The sequence below is a fragment of the Onychomys torridus genome, chromosome 19, assembly GCF_903995425.1.
Source record: "Onychomys torridus chromosome 19, mOncTor1.1, whole genome shotgun sequence".
In the NCBI taxonomy this organism is placed as follows: domain Eukaryota; kingdom Metazoa; phylum Chordata; class Mammalia; order Rodentia; family Cricetidae; genus Onychomys; species Onychomys torridus.
Window position 1 is genome coordinate 13,356,118 of NC_050461.1, and position 16,650 is coordinate 13,372,767.

General features: G+C 40.5%; 1 protein-coding gene across 1 annotated transcript in view; it reads right to left on the minus strand.

Annotated features, from left to right (window-relative positions):
* Nucleotides 1-591: 591 nt before the first annotated feature.
* LOC118570673 (U1 small nuclear ribonucleoprotein C-like) overlaps nucleotides 592-16,650 on the minus strand; it is an 83,043-nt gene continuing 66,984 nt past the window's right edge. The window contains 2 exon segments of the mRNA XM_036169342.1: nucleotides 592-827; nucleotides 830-1,063. Coding sequence (XP_036025235.1) covers nucleotides 592-827; nucleotides 830-1,063 — 470 coding nt within the window.

Consider the following 16,650-nt stretch of genomic DNA (forward strand, 5'->3'; position numbering starts at 1 on the left):
AGCGATGATCTTGACTCAGAAGAGTAAATGTTGTCCATTCCTTCCTGACTGAGAAAAGGGGCGGGGTGGGGGAGGGGGAGTTGCCAATCTCACCAACTCAAAAGACAAAACCTGTAATCACAGACATATGTTTTGCTTCTCTCCAACTAAATGTATACTCTTCTTTGCAAGTTATGTATATCAAATTAAGAGCCTTTACAGGAAACTGAGTATGATATAAATTAGGTTTGTTTGTTTGTTTGTTTGTTTACCCAACTTCTCCCCTCCAAAAATACATTCTCTGCTGGGAAGGGAGGAGGCGTCTTCCATGTCATACAGCTAAAGACAAAACAAATAAAAACTGCTCGGGCTCAGTATTGTGGTGTGGTGAAACGGAACAAGAAATACAAAACTGAACTGAGGGGGGGGGGGGTTGGCACAGCCTTTAATCCAAGCACTGGAGAGGCAGAGCCAGGTGGATCTCTTTGAGTTCGAGGCCAGCCTGGGCTACAGAGCAAGATCCAGGACAGGCACCAAAACTACACGGAGAAACCCTGTCTCGAAAAACCAAAACAAAAAAGAAATACAAAACTGTTAAGAGAGCTTCTACTCTTACCTGTCCGGCCAAGTCGTGCCAAGCCGAGTGGGCGCCATTATAGAGTGAGCAGGAGGTCTCATTACTGGAGGCACCATAGGCATGTGGCCTTCCATGGGTGTCCCCATTCCAGGAGCAGGACCCGCGGGCATCATTCCAGGAAGAGGACGGCCCATCATTGTCATCATGGGAGGGCCTTCCATGTGGGGAGCAGGCGTCCTGCCAGGGCCAAGAGGACCTGGAGACTCAGGGAAGGCAGCGCCATGGTCCATGCGGGAGGAGGAGCAGAGAAGGGAGCAGGAGGTATATTGCTTTGCTGAAATGCAGGCTTTGTTTTGTCGATCAGGCTTAGGGCCTGCTCTTCCATCCATTTCTGGTAGGAGTCTTTCATATTCTCTTTGTGTTTCCTACCATGGCAGTGTGGCTTTCTCACAGATGAAGAATCGTGGGTAAGATACCTACCACAGTGGTCACAATAAAACGTAGGTTCTACATGGCCAAGAAAACTGAAGTTAACTTTTTGAAAATCAAATGGGACATATCACAAAGAAAACATTTAACCCAGCTGTGAACTCAGTAATGTGTCATTATTCAGTTTTTTTAGTTTCTAGTACTCTGCAGAAGACATGTCCTCAACCACTCATTTTTGCCAATAGTTACCTAGCGCACACTTAAACTATTTAGCAGTTTAAAACCCTTCCTATTGGGGGCTGGAGAGATGGCTCAGTGGTAAAGAGCACTGATTCCTCTTCCAGATGGACCTGGGTCCTATTCCCAGCACCCACATGGCAGGTAGGGGGTCTGACACCCTCATACAGACATACACGCTGGTAAAAGACCAATGAACATGAACATGAAATAAAAATAAATTTTTTTAAAAATGTGGCTTTTGTTTTTTGTTTTTTGTTTTTTTTTTTTTTTTTCTGGAGAAATAGAGATGATTTAGCTGTGAAAATTCTTCACTAAACATTTCGCTTTGAGTGCACACTAACTTTCATTAATATGTCTGAAATTATCCTTAATTATCATGAAAGCAAGTGAAATTCCAACCTCTCCTGAATTCCACTAGATGAGCTGAGGGAGTTGAGGAGAAGGAAACAGTAAGCTACCATTTTTTTTTTTTTTTTTTTTTTTTTTCTGAATGCACCAAAGCAATCTTCCATAAGCATTGTCCTGTGGGTCTGAAGCTCAGCTTAGGGTTTTTTCTCAGTTGGCAAAGGGCCCTGGGTAAACTCTCAGAGTGTTCAGTTTGTTCTCCCAGGCTTTAGCAAGGGGCTTCCTTGGCTCAGAACAAATGACTTACAGAAAAGCGGTAGTTTTCTCTATTGTCTGTAAGAATCTGAATGAAGACCGCCCAGGAGTGAAGGGAACCAGAAGGGGTGGGGAGAGCAGGGTGTGTGTCTGAGGGTGGGGAAGGGAAAGGCACCAATGAGAACAATGTAGGAGGAGGTGTATTTATGAAAACACCAGAACTGAACCCATCATTTTATATGCTAACTTTAAAATGCTTTTGAAAATTGTATCAATTAAATAAAAATCTAAGTTGAAAATAGTAATACACTTAAAACAGCAACAAATTTCCTATTAAGACAAACATCAAGGAGACCCAAAGACCCTCTGCTCTAACTATGTGGCTGCAAAGCTTCAGCCCTCAGTCCTCAGCGTCATCAAATCCATGTCCTCCAAACATATGCTCTACACGAAGTCGGCTGTAAATACCTCTCAATCTGCCCTGAACCCTTGTTTATATTTTCTGTGCCAATGCTAATGATCAAATTGACTTAATCCTCTGGTGACCCTGGGGCATTTGTCAGTGTCAAAGCCACACTGTAGAGTAACAGGTTAACAGTCTGCCAGCACTGTGTCAACACCCTAACAGGAAAAGACTGAGCCTCGGAACTAGAAGGACAGAGAGATGTTTCAGTTGTTGTTTGTTTGATTGTTTGTTTGTGTATGTGGTTTTGTTGTTTTTGTTTTTGTTTTTTTTAATTGACGGGGCAGCCTGTCTAACTCGAAGTTGGCTCTGAGAAATCTCGCCAGGCTTACCGTTATTACCAGGAGATGCAGAGAAAGTTCCAATACAGTGATTGGGCTTAAGTTGCCTTTACATCAACCAACACACCAATGGGTTTCAAGACACCATAATAAAACGACCAGTTTACAGAATCTGAAGGGCCAAATCCGAGAGAAACAGCACGGGTTTAACCGTTAATAGAACTTGGGACACACTAATTCTCTGGTTTCCAGAGATAAGCCCAAACACATATGGCTGCCCATCCTTTCTCACTAAGCCCCACTTTGCAGAGGCAAGTGTTTTCCAAAAGTATTTCAGCACTTTCGTCTGGCTTTAGCTTCTATATGTTGAATCAATTAGTTTATACACCACCCACTGATTTCCAAGTATGGAAAATACATTTTCCATATTACATAAAACCCAGGATGGAGCCATAGGCCATTGCTTAAAAACACTGGCTGCTCTTCCAGAAGACCCAGATTTAATTCCCAGCATCCTCATGGTGGCTCACAACCGTCTGTAACTCCAGTCCCAGGGAATCTAACCTCCCTTTTCTGGCCTCCTCGGGAAATAGACACTTAGTGGAGCACAGATGTTCATGCAGACAAACACCCATACACTCTGTGTGTGTGTGTGTGTGTGTGTGTGTGTGTGTGTGTGTGTGTGTGTGTGGTGTGTGAAGAGAGGGAGATCATTAAACCCTTCCATTTCATCCTTACTCTCTTCCCCATGCAGCAGCTCTTGCTGAAGTTCCTGATTATCAGTGTCTCATTACAACTATAGAGCTGGCATCTGGGGCTTAGTCGCTGTATAATAGGAATGTCCTCATTCCTGTAATGCTTTTAATGTTTTTTAAAGTTGACAATTGTCTAAATTTTCCCCTTGGATTTTCAATATAATACATATATGAAATGTTTTGCTGTATATGTGTGTGTTGCAGGGAGACTGAGCCCTGGACCACCTTATGTATGTCAGGCAAGTAGTCTACCAAGGAACTACATCCCCAGACTCACAATACTGCTGACCACCTGGCCAAATTCATCGCATAATTAACAATTTTATATATTTTCTAGAACATAGCCTTCCTAGACATGTACACACACACACACACACTTTCTAATCTAAATAGCTCTTCTTTCCGCTGTCTTGCACAGCTGTGTAACCGTCACCCTGAGACTTCCTCATCACGTTTCCGACAGCCTTCACACTCTTTAGACGCTGTGCTTCGAGGAAACACCTCTCAGAGTGGCTCTTCTTTCCATGACATGAATTTGTCAGCTGTGTGGCAACCGTGACTTCCTGTCCCTAGCTGCCTCGTATGCAGGAAGGCATGTGTGATTGGTTCTCTGTAACAGAAACCTGACAAGAACTGTTGCCAGCGTGATGAGATGTGTGGGTCGCGTCAGCACTGACGAGGCTGAGGAAGGACAACCAGGAGTTCAAGCCCAGGGCAGGCTGCACATTAAAACCCTGAGAAGGCCAGCGGTGGTGGTGCATGTCTTTAATCCCAGCACTCGGGAGGCAGAGCCATGGCGGATCTCTGTGAGTTCAAGGCCAGCGTGGGCTACCAAGTGAGTTCCAGGAAAGGCGCAAAGCTACACAGAGAAACCCCTGTCTCAAAAAAACAAAACAAAACAACAACAAAAAAACAAAAACAACAAAAACAAAAACCCTAAGAAGGAGAAGGGAGTAGAACACGTAGTTCAGACCACAGAGCAGAAAAGTAGGTGTAAAGACTCTTCTTTGTGCTGACCAGATTCCACACAGGTCTACTTTGGAAGGCATGGGTTGTACTTGCTGGGGTCTCCATCAGCCTGGGTCCTTTAATGACTAAGAGGCTTAGTGCCCTTCCCAGACCTCCTCCGAATTGGACAACTACATATAAGAGAAACACAATCTTCAAATGCCTTCAGCTACTGAAATAAGTTTCCCATTGCCTTAATATGGCTAGTAATCCAAGTAAGAATACCACAGTTAGAAATCTTCAGAAAAAGAGTTGACCCAACTTTACCTTTTGCTTCTAATTGCTATTAAAAACTGTCTTTTTCCTCTTTGTCTATTCTAGTACTGTATTTTGTGTATTTTGTTTGCATGTGTTCTCTCTCTCTCTCTCTCTCTCTCTCTCTCTCTCTCTCTCTCTCTCTCTCTCTGAGTTATTCATTGCAGACAAAGAAACATGTAACTGTTTAGTAAGGACATAGCCATGTGTGCCTTTGCTTTGGGCTGGGTAGCAAGCCATTTAGCCTTCACCCTCATGTTCTTTCTATATGGAAATTTTTATCTCCTTGTTTCTTTGAAAATACCTTCATGTCTTTTTCATACTCTTTCTGGGACTCTGGGAATGAACCACTCTTGATTAATCATGCTGATATATATATATATATATATATATATATATATATATATATAGATAGATAGATAGATAGATATAGATATAGATATAGATATAGATATAGATATATATATCAGCATGCCCATTATATCTCTTTGACTTTGCTTTCTTACCACAAAGCTATAATCCAAACCTTACATCGTTTTTGTGATCACATATTCCGTATCAGAGAGTTCTTTCCAGCTCTCTAATTGCTGGTTTTCTTCCATCCTGGCCTTTCACACATGTAATAAATTTTATTTTTAATTTGACAAAAATATTGTAACTTACTTAAAATTTTTCTAATTGAATGTGATTGTGCAAATTCCTACATTTTAAAGCACAACCAGGGCAGCTTCTTCTCAGAAAGTCGCTCTGCATGGTGCCTGATACCATATTCCGGTCTGTCTATCTGGTCATCAGATATCACAGGATATAGGTATGAGTGATTGTTGTTTATAACTTATTCTCATTTCACTAAAATATTGTTCTACACCAGTGGTCCTCAACCTTCCTAATGCTGTGACCCTTTAATACAGTTGTTCATGTCATAGTGACCCCCAAACATAAAATTATTTTTGCTGCTAATTCATAACTATAATTTTGCTACTGTTATGAATCATAATGTAAATATTTTTGGAGATAGAGATTTGCCAAAGGGGTTGTGGCCCACAGGATGAGAACCACTGTTCTAATAAGGCATCCTATTCAATAATGTTACATACTGGTTGAAGAATTGAAATAATACTGTTTTGCTGGCCTTTGGAAAGGATCTCAATATTATTTGTACTTATGATAGGCATGTTCTCCAGGGTCATTTCATTGTAAAGGTTTATCAGAAGGTAACATTCTCACCAATAATAAGAACCTGTAAATCTTGGATACTAAGAAAAAGGTAGCATGTAAATAGCAATTAAAGTAAGAGGCAGAAATAAATAGACTGTTTTCTGGTCTGCTATGTACTGTTGGATGCTACCCAAAAGTTTTCATCTGTCCTGAAAGAAGTAACATCCACTTCTGACTTACTGATTTCAAACATGAGTTTTAAAATAATATCCCTATGATGACAGAAACAGAACATGCTGACTGTAGACATTTTGGAAGTGTGGAATTACAGAAAACCCCAAAGGAAGTAACAAAATCAGCAGCAGCGACCCTCCTCAGGGAAAACCTTTATTATCAGTTTCTTTTGTAGTCTTCCACCCTGGTGCAAGTGATCAACACTTAGGGAACTTAGGAAGCTGTAAGCTGATTTCACTATGTACACATAGTGAATATCTTTCTTGTCACTGAAATGTTATTTTAAGGTGAAGTATTCAATAATATGGACAGATAGAGTCTACTTGCTCTCCTGTTGCTGACCTTTAGAGGGTTATGGCTGTTTACCATCATAACAATGCTACACGGAGACCCTGGTACCAAAAATCATTTGATACCTTATAGCTACTTCCTTCACAAGAAAGCCTAGAATGCGCTGGGAAGAGCATGAGTAATTACTAGTCCCAAAACCTCTGTTATTATCTGTGATATGTTGTGATAACCATCAGCAAAACAATTCCAGTTTTACAGCACCAATAGCAATGTGTTAGTTAATTTGTCTATAACTTTATTAAGACAGATTATTTCATATTTACTCAATGAGTTCACATAAGATGCCCTTCTATTCAACCAATGTCAAATTCAAATGAGGAAGAGTTAAGTAATAAAGCAACACACTATTAGAGTTTCTAAAAAATACAAAATTCCTGTCTGGGTGTGATGGTGCAACTGTAATCCCAGAACTGAGAGGCTAAGGAATAGAAAGTTTGCTGTGAACTCAAGGCCAGCCTGGGCTACATAGTAAGATTTTTGTCTCTATGCAGTCAGACAGAAAGACAGACAGAGATCATAAAATTCTTGAAAATACCTGTCTATTTTAGGCAGTCTAATTAATAGCATGTTGTTTTTTCTGTAACTTCCTTTACAAGTGTACACTGGATTGAACAGCTTGACTTAAATTTAACAAGTAAATATTTGAGTCAAATACTGAACATTTTCAAATTATCAAATGATTGTTGTCTTTTTCTCCCATTATTTTAATTTGAGATAATATAGTTCTTATGGATAGCCCAGAACATTCTCACTTTTCTATTTCCACCAACTTTTGTCAAATATTTAATTCATAAACATCCTATACCAGCAGATAGAAGCACTGTAGAAGCTGATATGGACAAACGGCCACATTTAAAAAGATTATCAAGTAAATGTTCACTTAAGTATAATTATGGTTGCTTAGTGATGTCACTGAATTCTGCATGAACCAAATCATGCCTAATCAAATACATGCAAGCCCATCATTTCATTGGTGCCTTAGTTCCTGCTCCTCTAATTGCCAGCAATGTTGAACATGTTTCCATAAATGTTTTGATTGGTTGTTGTTTATTAATTTCTAGCATATGTCTTTCATCTACATTGCAATGTGTGTAATTTAGAATTATAAATGCTATTTATGAATTGAGAGTATAAAAACTTGTCATCATTGATTTGAATAAAAATACTTAATTGAGCAGAGTTAATGTCTGCATATGGTTTATGGTGTATGTGCATCTGTTTGTTTTAGACCTACAAATGTTCTTAATTCTTATGTATGCAATCAAACAACTCAATGTTTCTTTGAAATTACTTTGTTATATTACTTTAAAAGATGATCATATCTGATTTACCTCCATGTTCTTCCATTATGTGCGTGTGTGTGAAGGATAGAGATAAGGTATATTTTTGTTTACATGTAAGTAAATCAGTCTACCTCTGTTCTTCCTGGTTAGTTCAAGTTGGTAATATAACTATATTCATTAACATTGTAACTAGTTAGTTTAATAGCATTTTCCACTAGTTCATTTTTCCTCCTAAATTGACAAGTAGTCTTATTTACATAGTATTTGTATATGCTTAAAATTTTAATACAGTTAGATGTTCATTAGAATTACATTCATATCACTGATTAATTAAGGAAAATTTGCATATTTAAGGCTGATATTTTTTTCTATCCCACTTTGTGTTGCTGAGTTTTGTTGCATTAATTAGAAATTGAATATAAGATGGGCAGGATTGCTCAGTGGATCAAGTACGTGCCAAGAAAGCCTGAGGACGAGAGTTTGATGAGGCAAACCACAATTGAAGTTATCCTCTGGCCCATATACACATGTGCATACATGCCTCCACACCACACACATACAACAGTAAAAAACTTAAAATGTAAAAAAAAAATGCATTTATAGTACTCAGTAAAATTATGCAGGTTTCCTCATAAGTTCCTGCATATTTTCAATCAACATTTTTGTAATATTCATTATTATTGTAACTTTCTCCCCAGTTTGAAGTGCCTAGCTTTCCTTCTTCACCCAGGACTGTGAAGCTTTAGTGACAGAGTTGTGAGTGGTAAAACCAAGAAAGCCCAAATAAACTAGCATGGTTAGCGGCCCTACATATGCCACGCAGCCAATACAATGCCAACATTTGGATCTCTTGTGAGTCTCATTTCAGCGTGTTTAAACCGTTTCTTTTGAAGTCTGTTCTATGTGGAGAGTTTTCTTTTCTCTTCTTTTCTTTCTTTCTTTCTTTCTTTCTTTCTTCCTTCCTTCCTTCCTTCCTTCCTTCCTTCCTTCCTTCCTTCTTTCCTTCCTTCCTTCCTTTCTTTCTTCATTTTGAAAATCACATATGAAAAGGGAATTTGAAGCTCTATGTAGTGTTTTCTGTCCTCAGAGAGATTTAACTCTGCCTGAATAGTTCAGTAGGAGTATTGCATATGACCTTGGGTCATTCTTCAATTCAAGTAATTGAGATGACTGACTCAAAGCCCACAAGCCTTTCCCTATGGGAACTGGCCTTTCTCTGTAAGGGTGTGAGTGCATCTTTGGTGAAGAGCCACAGTGGGAAACTGGCATATTTATCAGAACAGCTCTTCTTCATTCATTGACTCCCTACTCTAACTTGAGCCATTAGCTCATCAAGAGTTACCATGTTCTCCTCCTCCTCCTCTGTCTCCTCCTACAACCGGCACTTTTGAAAACTCACTAGCTTCTTTGCCTTCATCCGTGTTTCTAAGTGATGGATGCTTTCGGCAGGAAAGCTTGCGGGCCTGGAGTCTGTCACGTGGTGCTTTCCTTTATGAGAGCCTAGTCTTCAACTCCTTGCCACTTGGGTAACTCTTCTAAGTCTTCGTGGCTTATGGATGCTCTTGCTATCCTGCTCACTGACATTTCCCCCAGTGAATAGTGTTGGTTTTCAAGAAAGTCGCCTCACATGGCCCTAAAAGGGACATGTTCTTTTCTTTTTCTAATTAAATTCTGCTTCCCTTTTTATTAGCCCCTTTCTTCTACTTATCTATAAAGGTTTGCTTTATAGACATTTCTTTTAGCCTTCTTGAGTTGAATATTTATGTTTACTTTCTTTTCTCACTCCAGACATTTCCTTGATGTTATTTTATTTTGAGCTTGTTGACTAATTTCCATGAGTAATAACTACCAAGACCACAGAACTTAATGCAGTTCTACCCAAAAAGCTATTCAATAAATATTTAATGATTTGCTGTCCATTATCCATTTCCTACTTTTAAATAATACTCAGATTCATTTCAAGTGCCTGCTCTTACCCCTCCAATTAAACAACTTTGACCGATTCTGGTTCTACTCACATCTCCAATTTTAGGCTTTGCAATGGTTTGAATCAAATTTTGTTCCCCTGGCTGCAATAATTGGTTCAGGTCTACACACATGATCTAATCAAATTCAGTCAGAGTGAGCTAAAGAATCTTACTTGGAAACCTAACATAAGAATATTCTTTTTCTTGTCCACAGTAGAAAGACTGGAGCAAGCTCTGGTTTTTCCTCATCTTCATTTTGCATCCATGAAAGAAGCCTGCCAGGGACTAGCGTGATACATGCATGGAATTGGACAGAGCTGTAGGAGTCAGGGAGCAGTAGACCTGGAGCCCTGGTTACACCATGCTGGAAGCCATCTTCCAGCTGGCCCTTTTCATTACTGAGCCAATAGATTCCTTTTATTATTTAAGCCACCTTTCATCTAATTGGCTTTTCTTTCACTCACAGCCAATTGCCTTCTAACTAACATAATTGGGGACCAACAAACACCTTGGAAGGATGATATGTTACAGAAAAGTAAAACTAAAACAAACAAAAGGAAAAACACAAAATTAAAAATTGGATTTATGGTCTTAAGATCATATTCATTGGCCCATTAAATCAAAACACAAGCCACTCAAGTTAGATGTCAAGAATCTTGTTTTGCTCCTTAGTGTATTCCCAGCACCTCATGTTTGACATTTCTAAAAGAAATATGCAGTAAGTGGAGTTAAATATGTTAATAGGTCTGGTTATGTAGAATGCTTTTGTCTAAAGCTATTGACATGGACTTTAAAGTATTAGGAGTAAGCATTTTGTTGGTGTGTCAAATATCACAAGCCTATATAGAAGAAGGAATCTCGGCATCCATGTGGTCTCATTCAAATGAAATGCTTTGGTCCTAAGATTGCCCAGACTAAAAGGGTACATTATAAACAATAAGTATAAACTCCAAATACTTCTAGCAATAAATTATCAGCATGTATAGAGTATCAATTTACTTGAACAGCAGCAGCTTATAAACAAAGTATAAGAAAGCTATGAGATGCCTCCCTCTCCTTCATTTGTAAAATAAATGAGTAATACTAAGGTCACTTCTAACTCAAACCTAACAGGAATCTAGAATTCCAAAGCGACTCTCTCTTCATCATAGAGATCCAAGCCATCACGGTTTCAGCCTGTTTTCCCAGTAGCCCTTGTGTGCATCGTGTCTACTGGCTCTGTTATGATACTCAGACTGCAATAGCTTAATAGTCTAGGGTTTCTGTGTCCAAAGACCAAGAGCACTTCAGCAAGGGACTGAGGCCCAGCTGATTAAAGACAGCATGAATCAACTCTCCTCTTTTTTGAAGAGAAAACCCACAAAAAGATCTCTTTGGAAAGGGGTGAGGATGGGAAGCCAAGTGGACAATCTGAGTCTCAGGCTGTCACACCAAGAAAGGGCAAGGAATCAAACTGAGGTAGGGTTGATAGCAGTGAGAGAGCTAAGGGTCGGGGGCAGGGGAGGTGTGATTGTAGACTCTACTCAGAGGCGGACATCCCCAACATCCTCATATTTTGCTGATGGGGAAGGATCTGAATCTCTGCCAAACTGCTAATAGCAAATTCTTGGCTCTCTGTATGCTCCCCACCCCAACATCTGCCACTGGAGGAGAGGTAGCAGGCAGGAGGAGACCGAAGGGATTCCAGCCCCACAGCCCTGGATGGCAGAGGAGTGGCAAGAGTCCTCAGCACAGCTCAGGTGGCAGCCAAGTGGCAACTTGCATGCCAGATGGGAGAGTGTCACATGCTGCCCTCTGGCAAACACAAAGGCCATTTGAGGGATCTTAGAAGCCCTTCACTTCGAAATGGACATATGGCGCCAAAGAGAAAGGTACAAAATTTTACTGTCTAAAAAATGGTGAATAAAACCAAGGCATTTCTTATTTGGAGGGCAGCCACAATAGATTTTCTGATAAAGCAGACAAAAACTCTCATGGGGATCTGCAGAAAGTGGGAACTATCAAAATGACCTCCATCAGTAAAGCCCATTCTTTAAGACACATATGCCCAGATAGTCAGTCCTTTTACAAACCTATCCCTTCTCTCCACAGGAAATTTTCCCTGTCTTTGTTCTGACTGCTCATCCCAGAGCTAAACTTTCTCCATGCCACTGACTTGCGTTGAGCACATTTCCAGTCCACCAACATTGCTGTTGGCATTGTAATAGATTCCTTCGAATAGGAAATGGCTACTTTAAAATCACAGGACGCTTTGAAATCAGGAGAGTTGAAAAGATGTCATTGTGAATTAGCACAGCAGACAAACAGGATCTGGAATGAATTCCTTTCACATTATTTGGACGTGAAGAAGGAAGAAGGTCAGAAAATTATGACCCCTGCATATTTAGCCTAATATACATCCTCATTCCAGGCAGCTAATTATGAGCTATTGAAAATGAAAGTTTAAAGAGAATAGCATTTTTTTTTTATATAAAAGACATTCTCATAGCTTCTCCTCTGAAGAGTCCATAAATAGGCTGGAAATCATCTCCAGGGGACCTTTGCAACAGCTTGTGGGCGGGTGGCTGTAATTAACTACAGCCAAATGATAGGTAATCTGTTTAAACACTGCCACCATTTCTTACTTTTTCTTAAAATGATGATTATTTCTTCCTAGCTTCTTGGCTCAAAGGGTATATTTCTATTGCCCTCCTCCTCTTCCTCAGATATCGGAGAAAAAATGTAGCCTAGTAAGGCACAAAGGAAACATTTCTATAAAAGTGCAGAATCTTTAAAACTGGGGAAACAAATAAGAGAGACTGAGTTTCTGTGTTTATTATTACCTGTGTATGAGAGCGCGGTATGTGTGATAATGTAATAACAGGTTCCGTTTTTTTTTCTACTGAATGTAAAAATGCTCAATCATGAATCTGGAAAGGGGTGGGGGTGTTTAGTTAGAAAGTAGGAAGATCTGTGTTTCTTTCAGGAACTTAAATACTGGGAGAAGAAACCTGAAAAGTTATGAAATTTTTTATAAGACTATACAGAATAAGTTAATAATTTTCCAGGATAGTCTGTCAATATATTTCCTAGAGGAAGGAATATATACATAAGCACTCTTTTATTCCTGTGGATTAGCGGCTGCTGGGACAATGTGTAGAAAGTACTAGAGTCCTAAAATGTTAGGATTCCTTGGGCTGCAGAATTCGAGGAAATTCTCACTCTTAGACTCATTCTTGCCCTGGATTGAGTCTTTCATTATTATTATTATTATTATTATTATTATTATTATTATTATTATTATTATGTGTTTTAATTTTATACATCAGCCATGGGTTCCCCTGTCCTCCCCCCTCCTGCCCCCACCCCTACCTTCCCTCCAGCCCCTTCCCTCCATTCCCATCTCCTCCAGGACCAAGACACCCCTGGGGACTCATTTAAACCTGGTGGATTCAGTACAGGCAAGTCCTGTCCCCTCCTTCCAGGCTGAGCATGTGTCCCTGTGTAAGCCCAAGGTTCCAAACAGCCAGCTCATGCACCAAGGACAGGTGGATTGAGTCTTAAATGTCATACTTTAGGTGCCTCCATCTGCTCACCCAAACATTAGGCTTTGCTCTCACAGCCCTGAATGGCTCATGAAATACTATGATAGAGCACTGTATTATAATTGACGTGTGGCGTTAATTTTGCAAATTTCATCAATACCAAATTCTTTCAATAATTCTACCTAAAATTGCAGGAAAATTGTACTTGAAAGTGTTTTGTTTGTTTGTTTGAGACCAGCTCTCTCTATATGACCCTAGCTTTCCCTGAAGCTCACTGTGTAGTTCAGGCTGGCCTCAAACTCAAAGAGATCTGCTGGTCTTGGCCTCCCAAGTGCTAGGATTAAAAGTGTGTGCCACCATGCCCAACTCAAAAGTTTTAAGGAGTATCAGTTTGCTGGCTGTGGTACATGCTTTTAATCACAATTTACAAGAGGCAGAGGCAGGAGAATCTCTATGAGTTTGAGGCCAGCCTGATCAACATACAAATTCCAGGACAGCAAAGACTACATAGAGAAATCCTGTCTCAAAACAAAACAAAATTGAGAGAAGTATGAATTTCAAGCTTTGCCCACACAACAGTGAGTTTATATTCTCTGAAATAGTGCAGTGTAACTATAAACAGTTCTGCCTTAGCGTATGCACATGATATAGACTGCTCTTCATTCCGTTAGAAAACAGCCTTGAATACTTGAGAGTTCTGTGTTCATGCCTGCCACCTTCACAGGGCCCAGAAGCTCACCCGCCACTAGCCCAACTATCTTCAGAGAACCTAACCTTTCAGAGAATGGGGCACAAATAGAGTCAGGTTGTCTGGATGAAGATCTGAAATAGCAGCTACTGAGAGCTTCCAGATTGCATCGTGAGGGTTCACCTCTAAGATTCCAGAGAATGCCACTGGCGAATACTCCTGCGGGCTTAGGTTTGTCTGCATTAACCAGTGTTCCTTGTGACTACCCCAACTGAAACACAGGCTCCCGCTTCATGACAGAATTGTGTTAGCAGCTGAGGTATGAAGACAGAAAGAATAGTTACCGCCCTGAAAATCCCAGGACACCATCAGTTAATATAGATTTGCTCTCAATCATTTCATTAGCCCATAATTAATAATTATGGGACCATGTCTTTTCTCCTTGGTGGAACTTTCACACTTTGCTTGTTTGTGTGTTTGGGTTTTTTGTTTTGGATTGGTTTAGGGGTGGTGGTGGTGGTGGTAGTGCTGGTGATGGTGGTGCTGGAAATTCTGGAAAGCTGGAGAGTTTATAAAGCTTTGTGAATTTCTATTAAGTGTAAACCCACGCTTGTAAGTATAAACTTGCTGCTGATAATTCTTTTTAGCCATAAGGTGCATTCTCCCAACAAAATATTATTTTGTTAAAGCTGCCATTTTGATCCTAGTAAATTTTAAATATCCTTTAGACAAATGTTGGTGATTTTTTTTTATTTTTTGAGAGAAAACGAGACCACACGGTTCCACATAGTTATTTCAGATATAAAGCTGATTTTTTTTTTATAGTGCACTGAAAATAAACGTCGCTTTTTAAACGCGCTAACATCTCAGCAGCTGTTATGCGTTTAATTAAATGGGTTGCACATGTGTTTATAATGCACAGCCCTGTGGTCTGAGAAAAGCGTCCCTGGGGTGTATGGTCAGCTCTTTGCATCGCTGAACTCTCTTCTGGAGGTCATGGGAAAGGGGGTACAAGTTTGGATTTCCTCTTTCTCAATCCACATGTCCTCCACCAACCACTGGTGGATAAACAAACCCATGCTGCAAAGACGACACTGTGGCTGACCTGATCCATTCTGAAGTGCCAGACCTGTGGGCACATCCTCCGCCCAGCTCAGCATGTGGGTCCGGTCCCACTTCCCCTGACTTCAGAGCGACAGTTTGCCTCTTGCTCTGTGCTGTCGCTGGGACTCCAGATCCCAGACCCCAGCACCCACTAGGGCGCACGCAGGCTGCGACACCGGTTCTTCCTCAATGAGCTGAAGCTCTCCAGATGGCGGCAAGCGCCCCGCATGCAAATTCCTGGCAGCGGGGAGCCTGTCAAGTGGCTACTGCTGCTTATTGTTACGGCCACTCCCCACCCCCTTCACACACTTGCAGAAGAAAGACCATCTGTCGCCACCGGGCAGAGAGGGACTTTGCAAGTGGCACTCTAGTCTGTGCCTCTCAGCGGCCCCACGACAGCCTTGGGCTCTGCCGTGTCCCAAGCCATATCTAACGCGCCCTGGCGGAATCCCCAACCCAGCTCCAAGAAGGAGCAGTTTTCTATCGGGTTTCTTTAATGATATTTATGCAACACAGATAGAAAAGCAGGTGGTTTTCCCTGTCTTAGTTCTGGGAAAGGAACAAGATGAACCGACTTAACATCTCCACCACTAGTGAGAGACGGCAGAGGCTAGCTGGTTGAAGAGAGCACTCTGGAAGAGAAAAGTATAATCCGAAGTTCAAAGGACACAGAGGTCATGAGTGTGACTTCCCGTTTGCTTTCCCAGCTCGACCCAAAACTACATCTTCCAGCTAATAACAAGCTCCTGTTAGACGTATATTCTTTTATAAACAGAGAACAAGACATTGTTCAAAAGATTCTAGGCATTAGGAGGACCTCAATACCTTGTGCATCTTGAAAGTCTGAACCTATCGCAGCGGTTTTTACTTGTTACCAAACGTTTCTGGTCATATATATGAAAACACTGCTGTGCCATGGTTTCTACATTCTTGATATTTTCTTTGAAGGATAGGGGTTGTCCATTGACATCACCATAATTACACTATTTCCCTGTATCTGTGCAAATCTCTTTTATTTAATAAAAGTAGCACTAAGTCTCCATAGTCATAAATAACCTCAAACTGCTTGCAATTTCTACTTTTCAAATCTACCATCCATGTATTTCCTTACATGCATAAATCCTTGGAAATATTCCTAGTTTTCAGTTGTTTTGTATGTGTAGCTTTTGACTTGCATGTAATAGTAAACTATAAATTATATTTTCTGATTTTTTTTTTTTTTTTTTTTACAAACATGACACTTTAATCTCCTCACAGCAGATATCACCTTCCTCTGAAGAGCCTTTTTCTATCCGTTTTTCTTTCTGATTCTGGGAAAGTGTGTGACTTCTTGATGGGTCAGTTTGAGAATAGCTGGGTGTACTCCGCTCTGTCCCTTCTCATGGACCCTGGTTTCCTGCAGAACACCTGTTCCACCCCTACTCAGGCGTGGGACCCACCAGGGTACTGGACACAGGACAGAGGCCCCACCTTCTGTTTTTCAAATAACCCTGTTCCTCTCACTCTAATAACATCTCCAGCACTATGCCATCTGTAACGAAGGTGACATCCATTAGACAGTCCATTCTTGTTCTTATTCCTCAGTTTACCCAGAGTCCAAGCACAGTACAGGATAGTTTTGCTTTTTATTGGGGGCCTCCTGGAAGACTGTGGCTTTAGTAAGCCTAGGTTTCATGGTTTACAATCCTCTATTGATGAAACCAAGCAGAAGTGCAGTATAAGCAGATCTTCTGATGACGGAGAGTAGTTCTCTG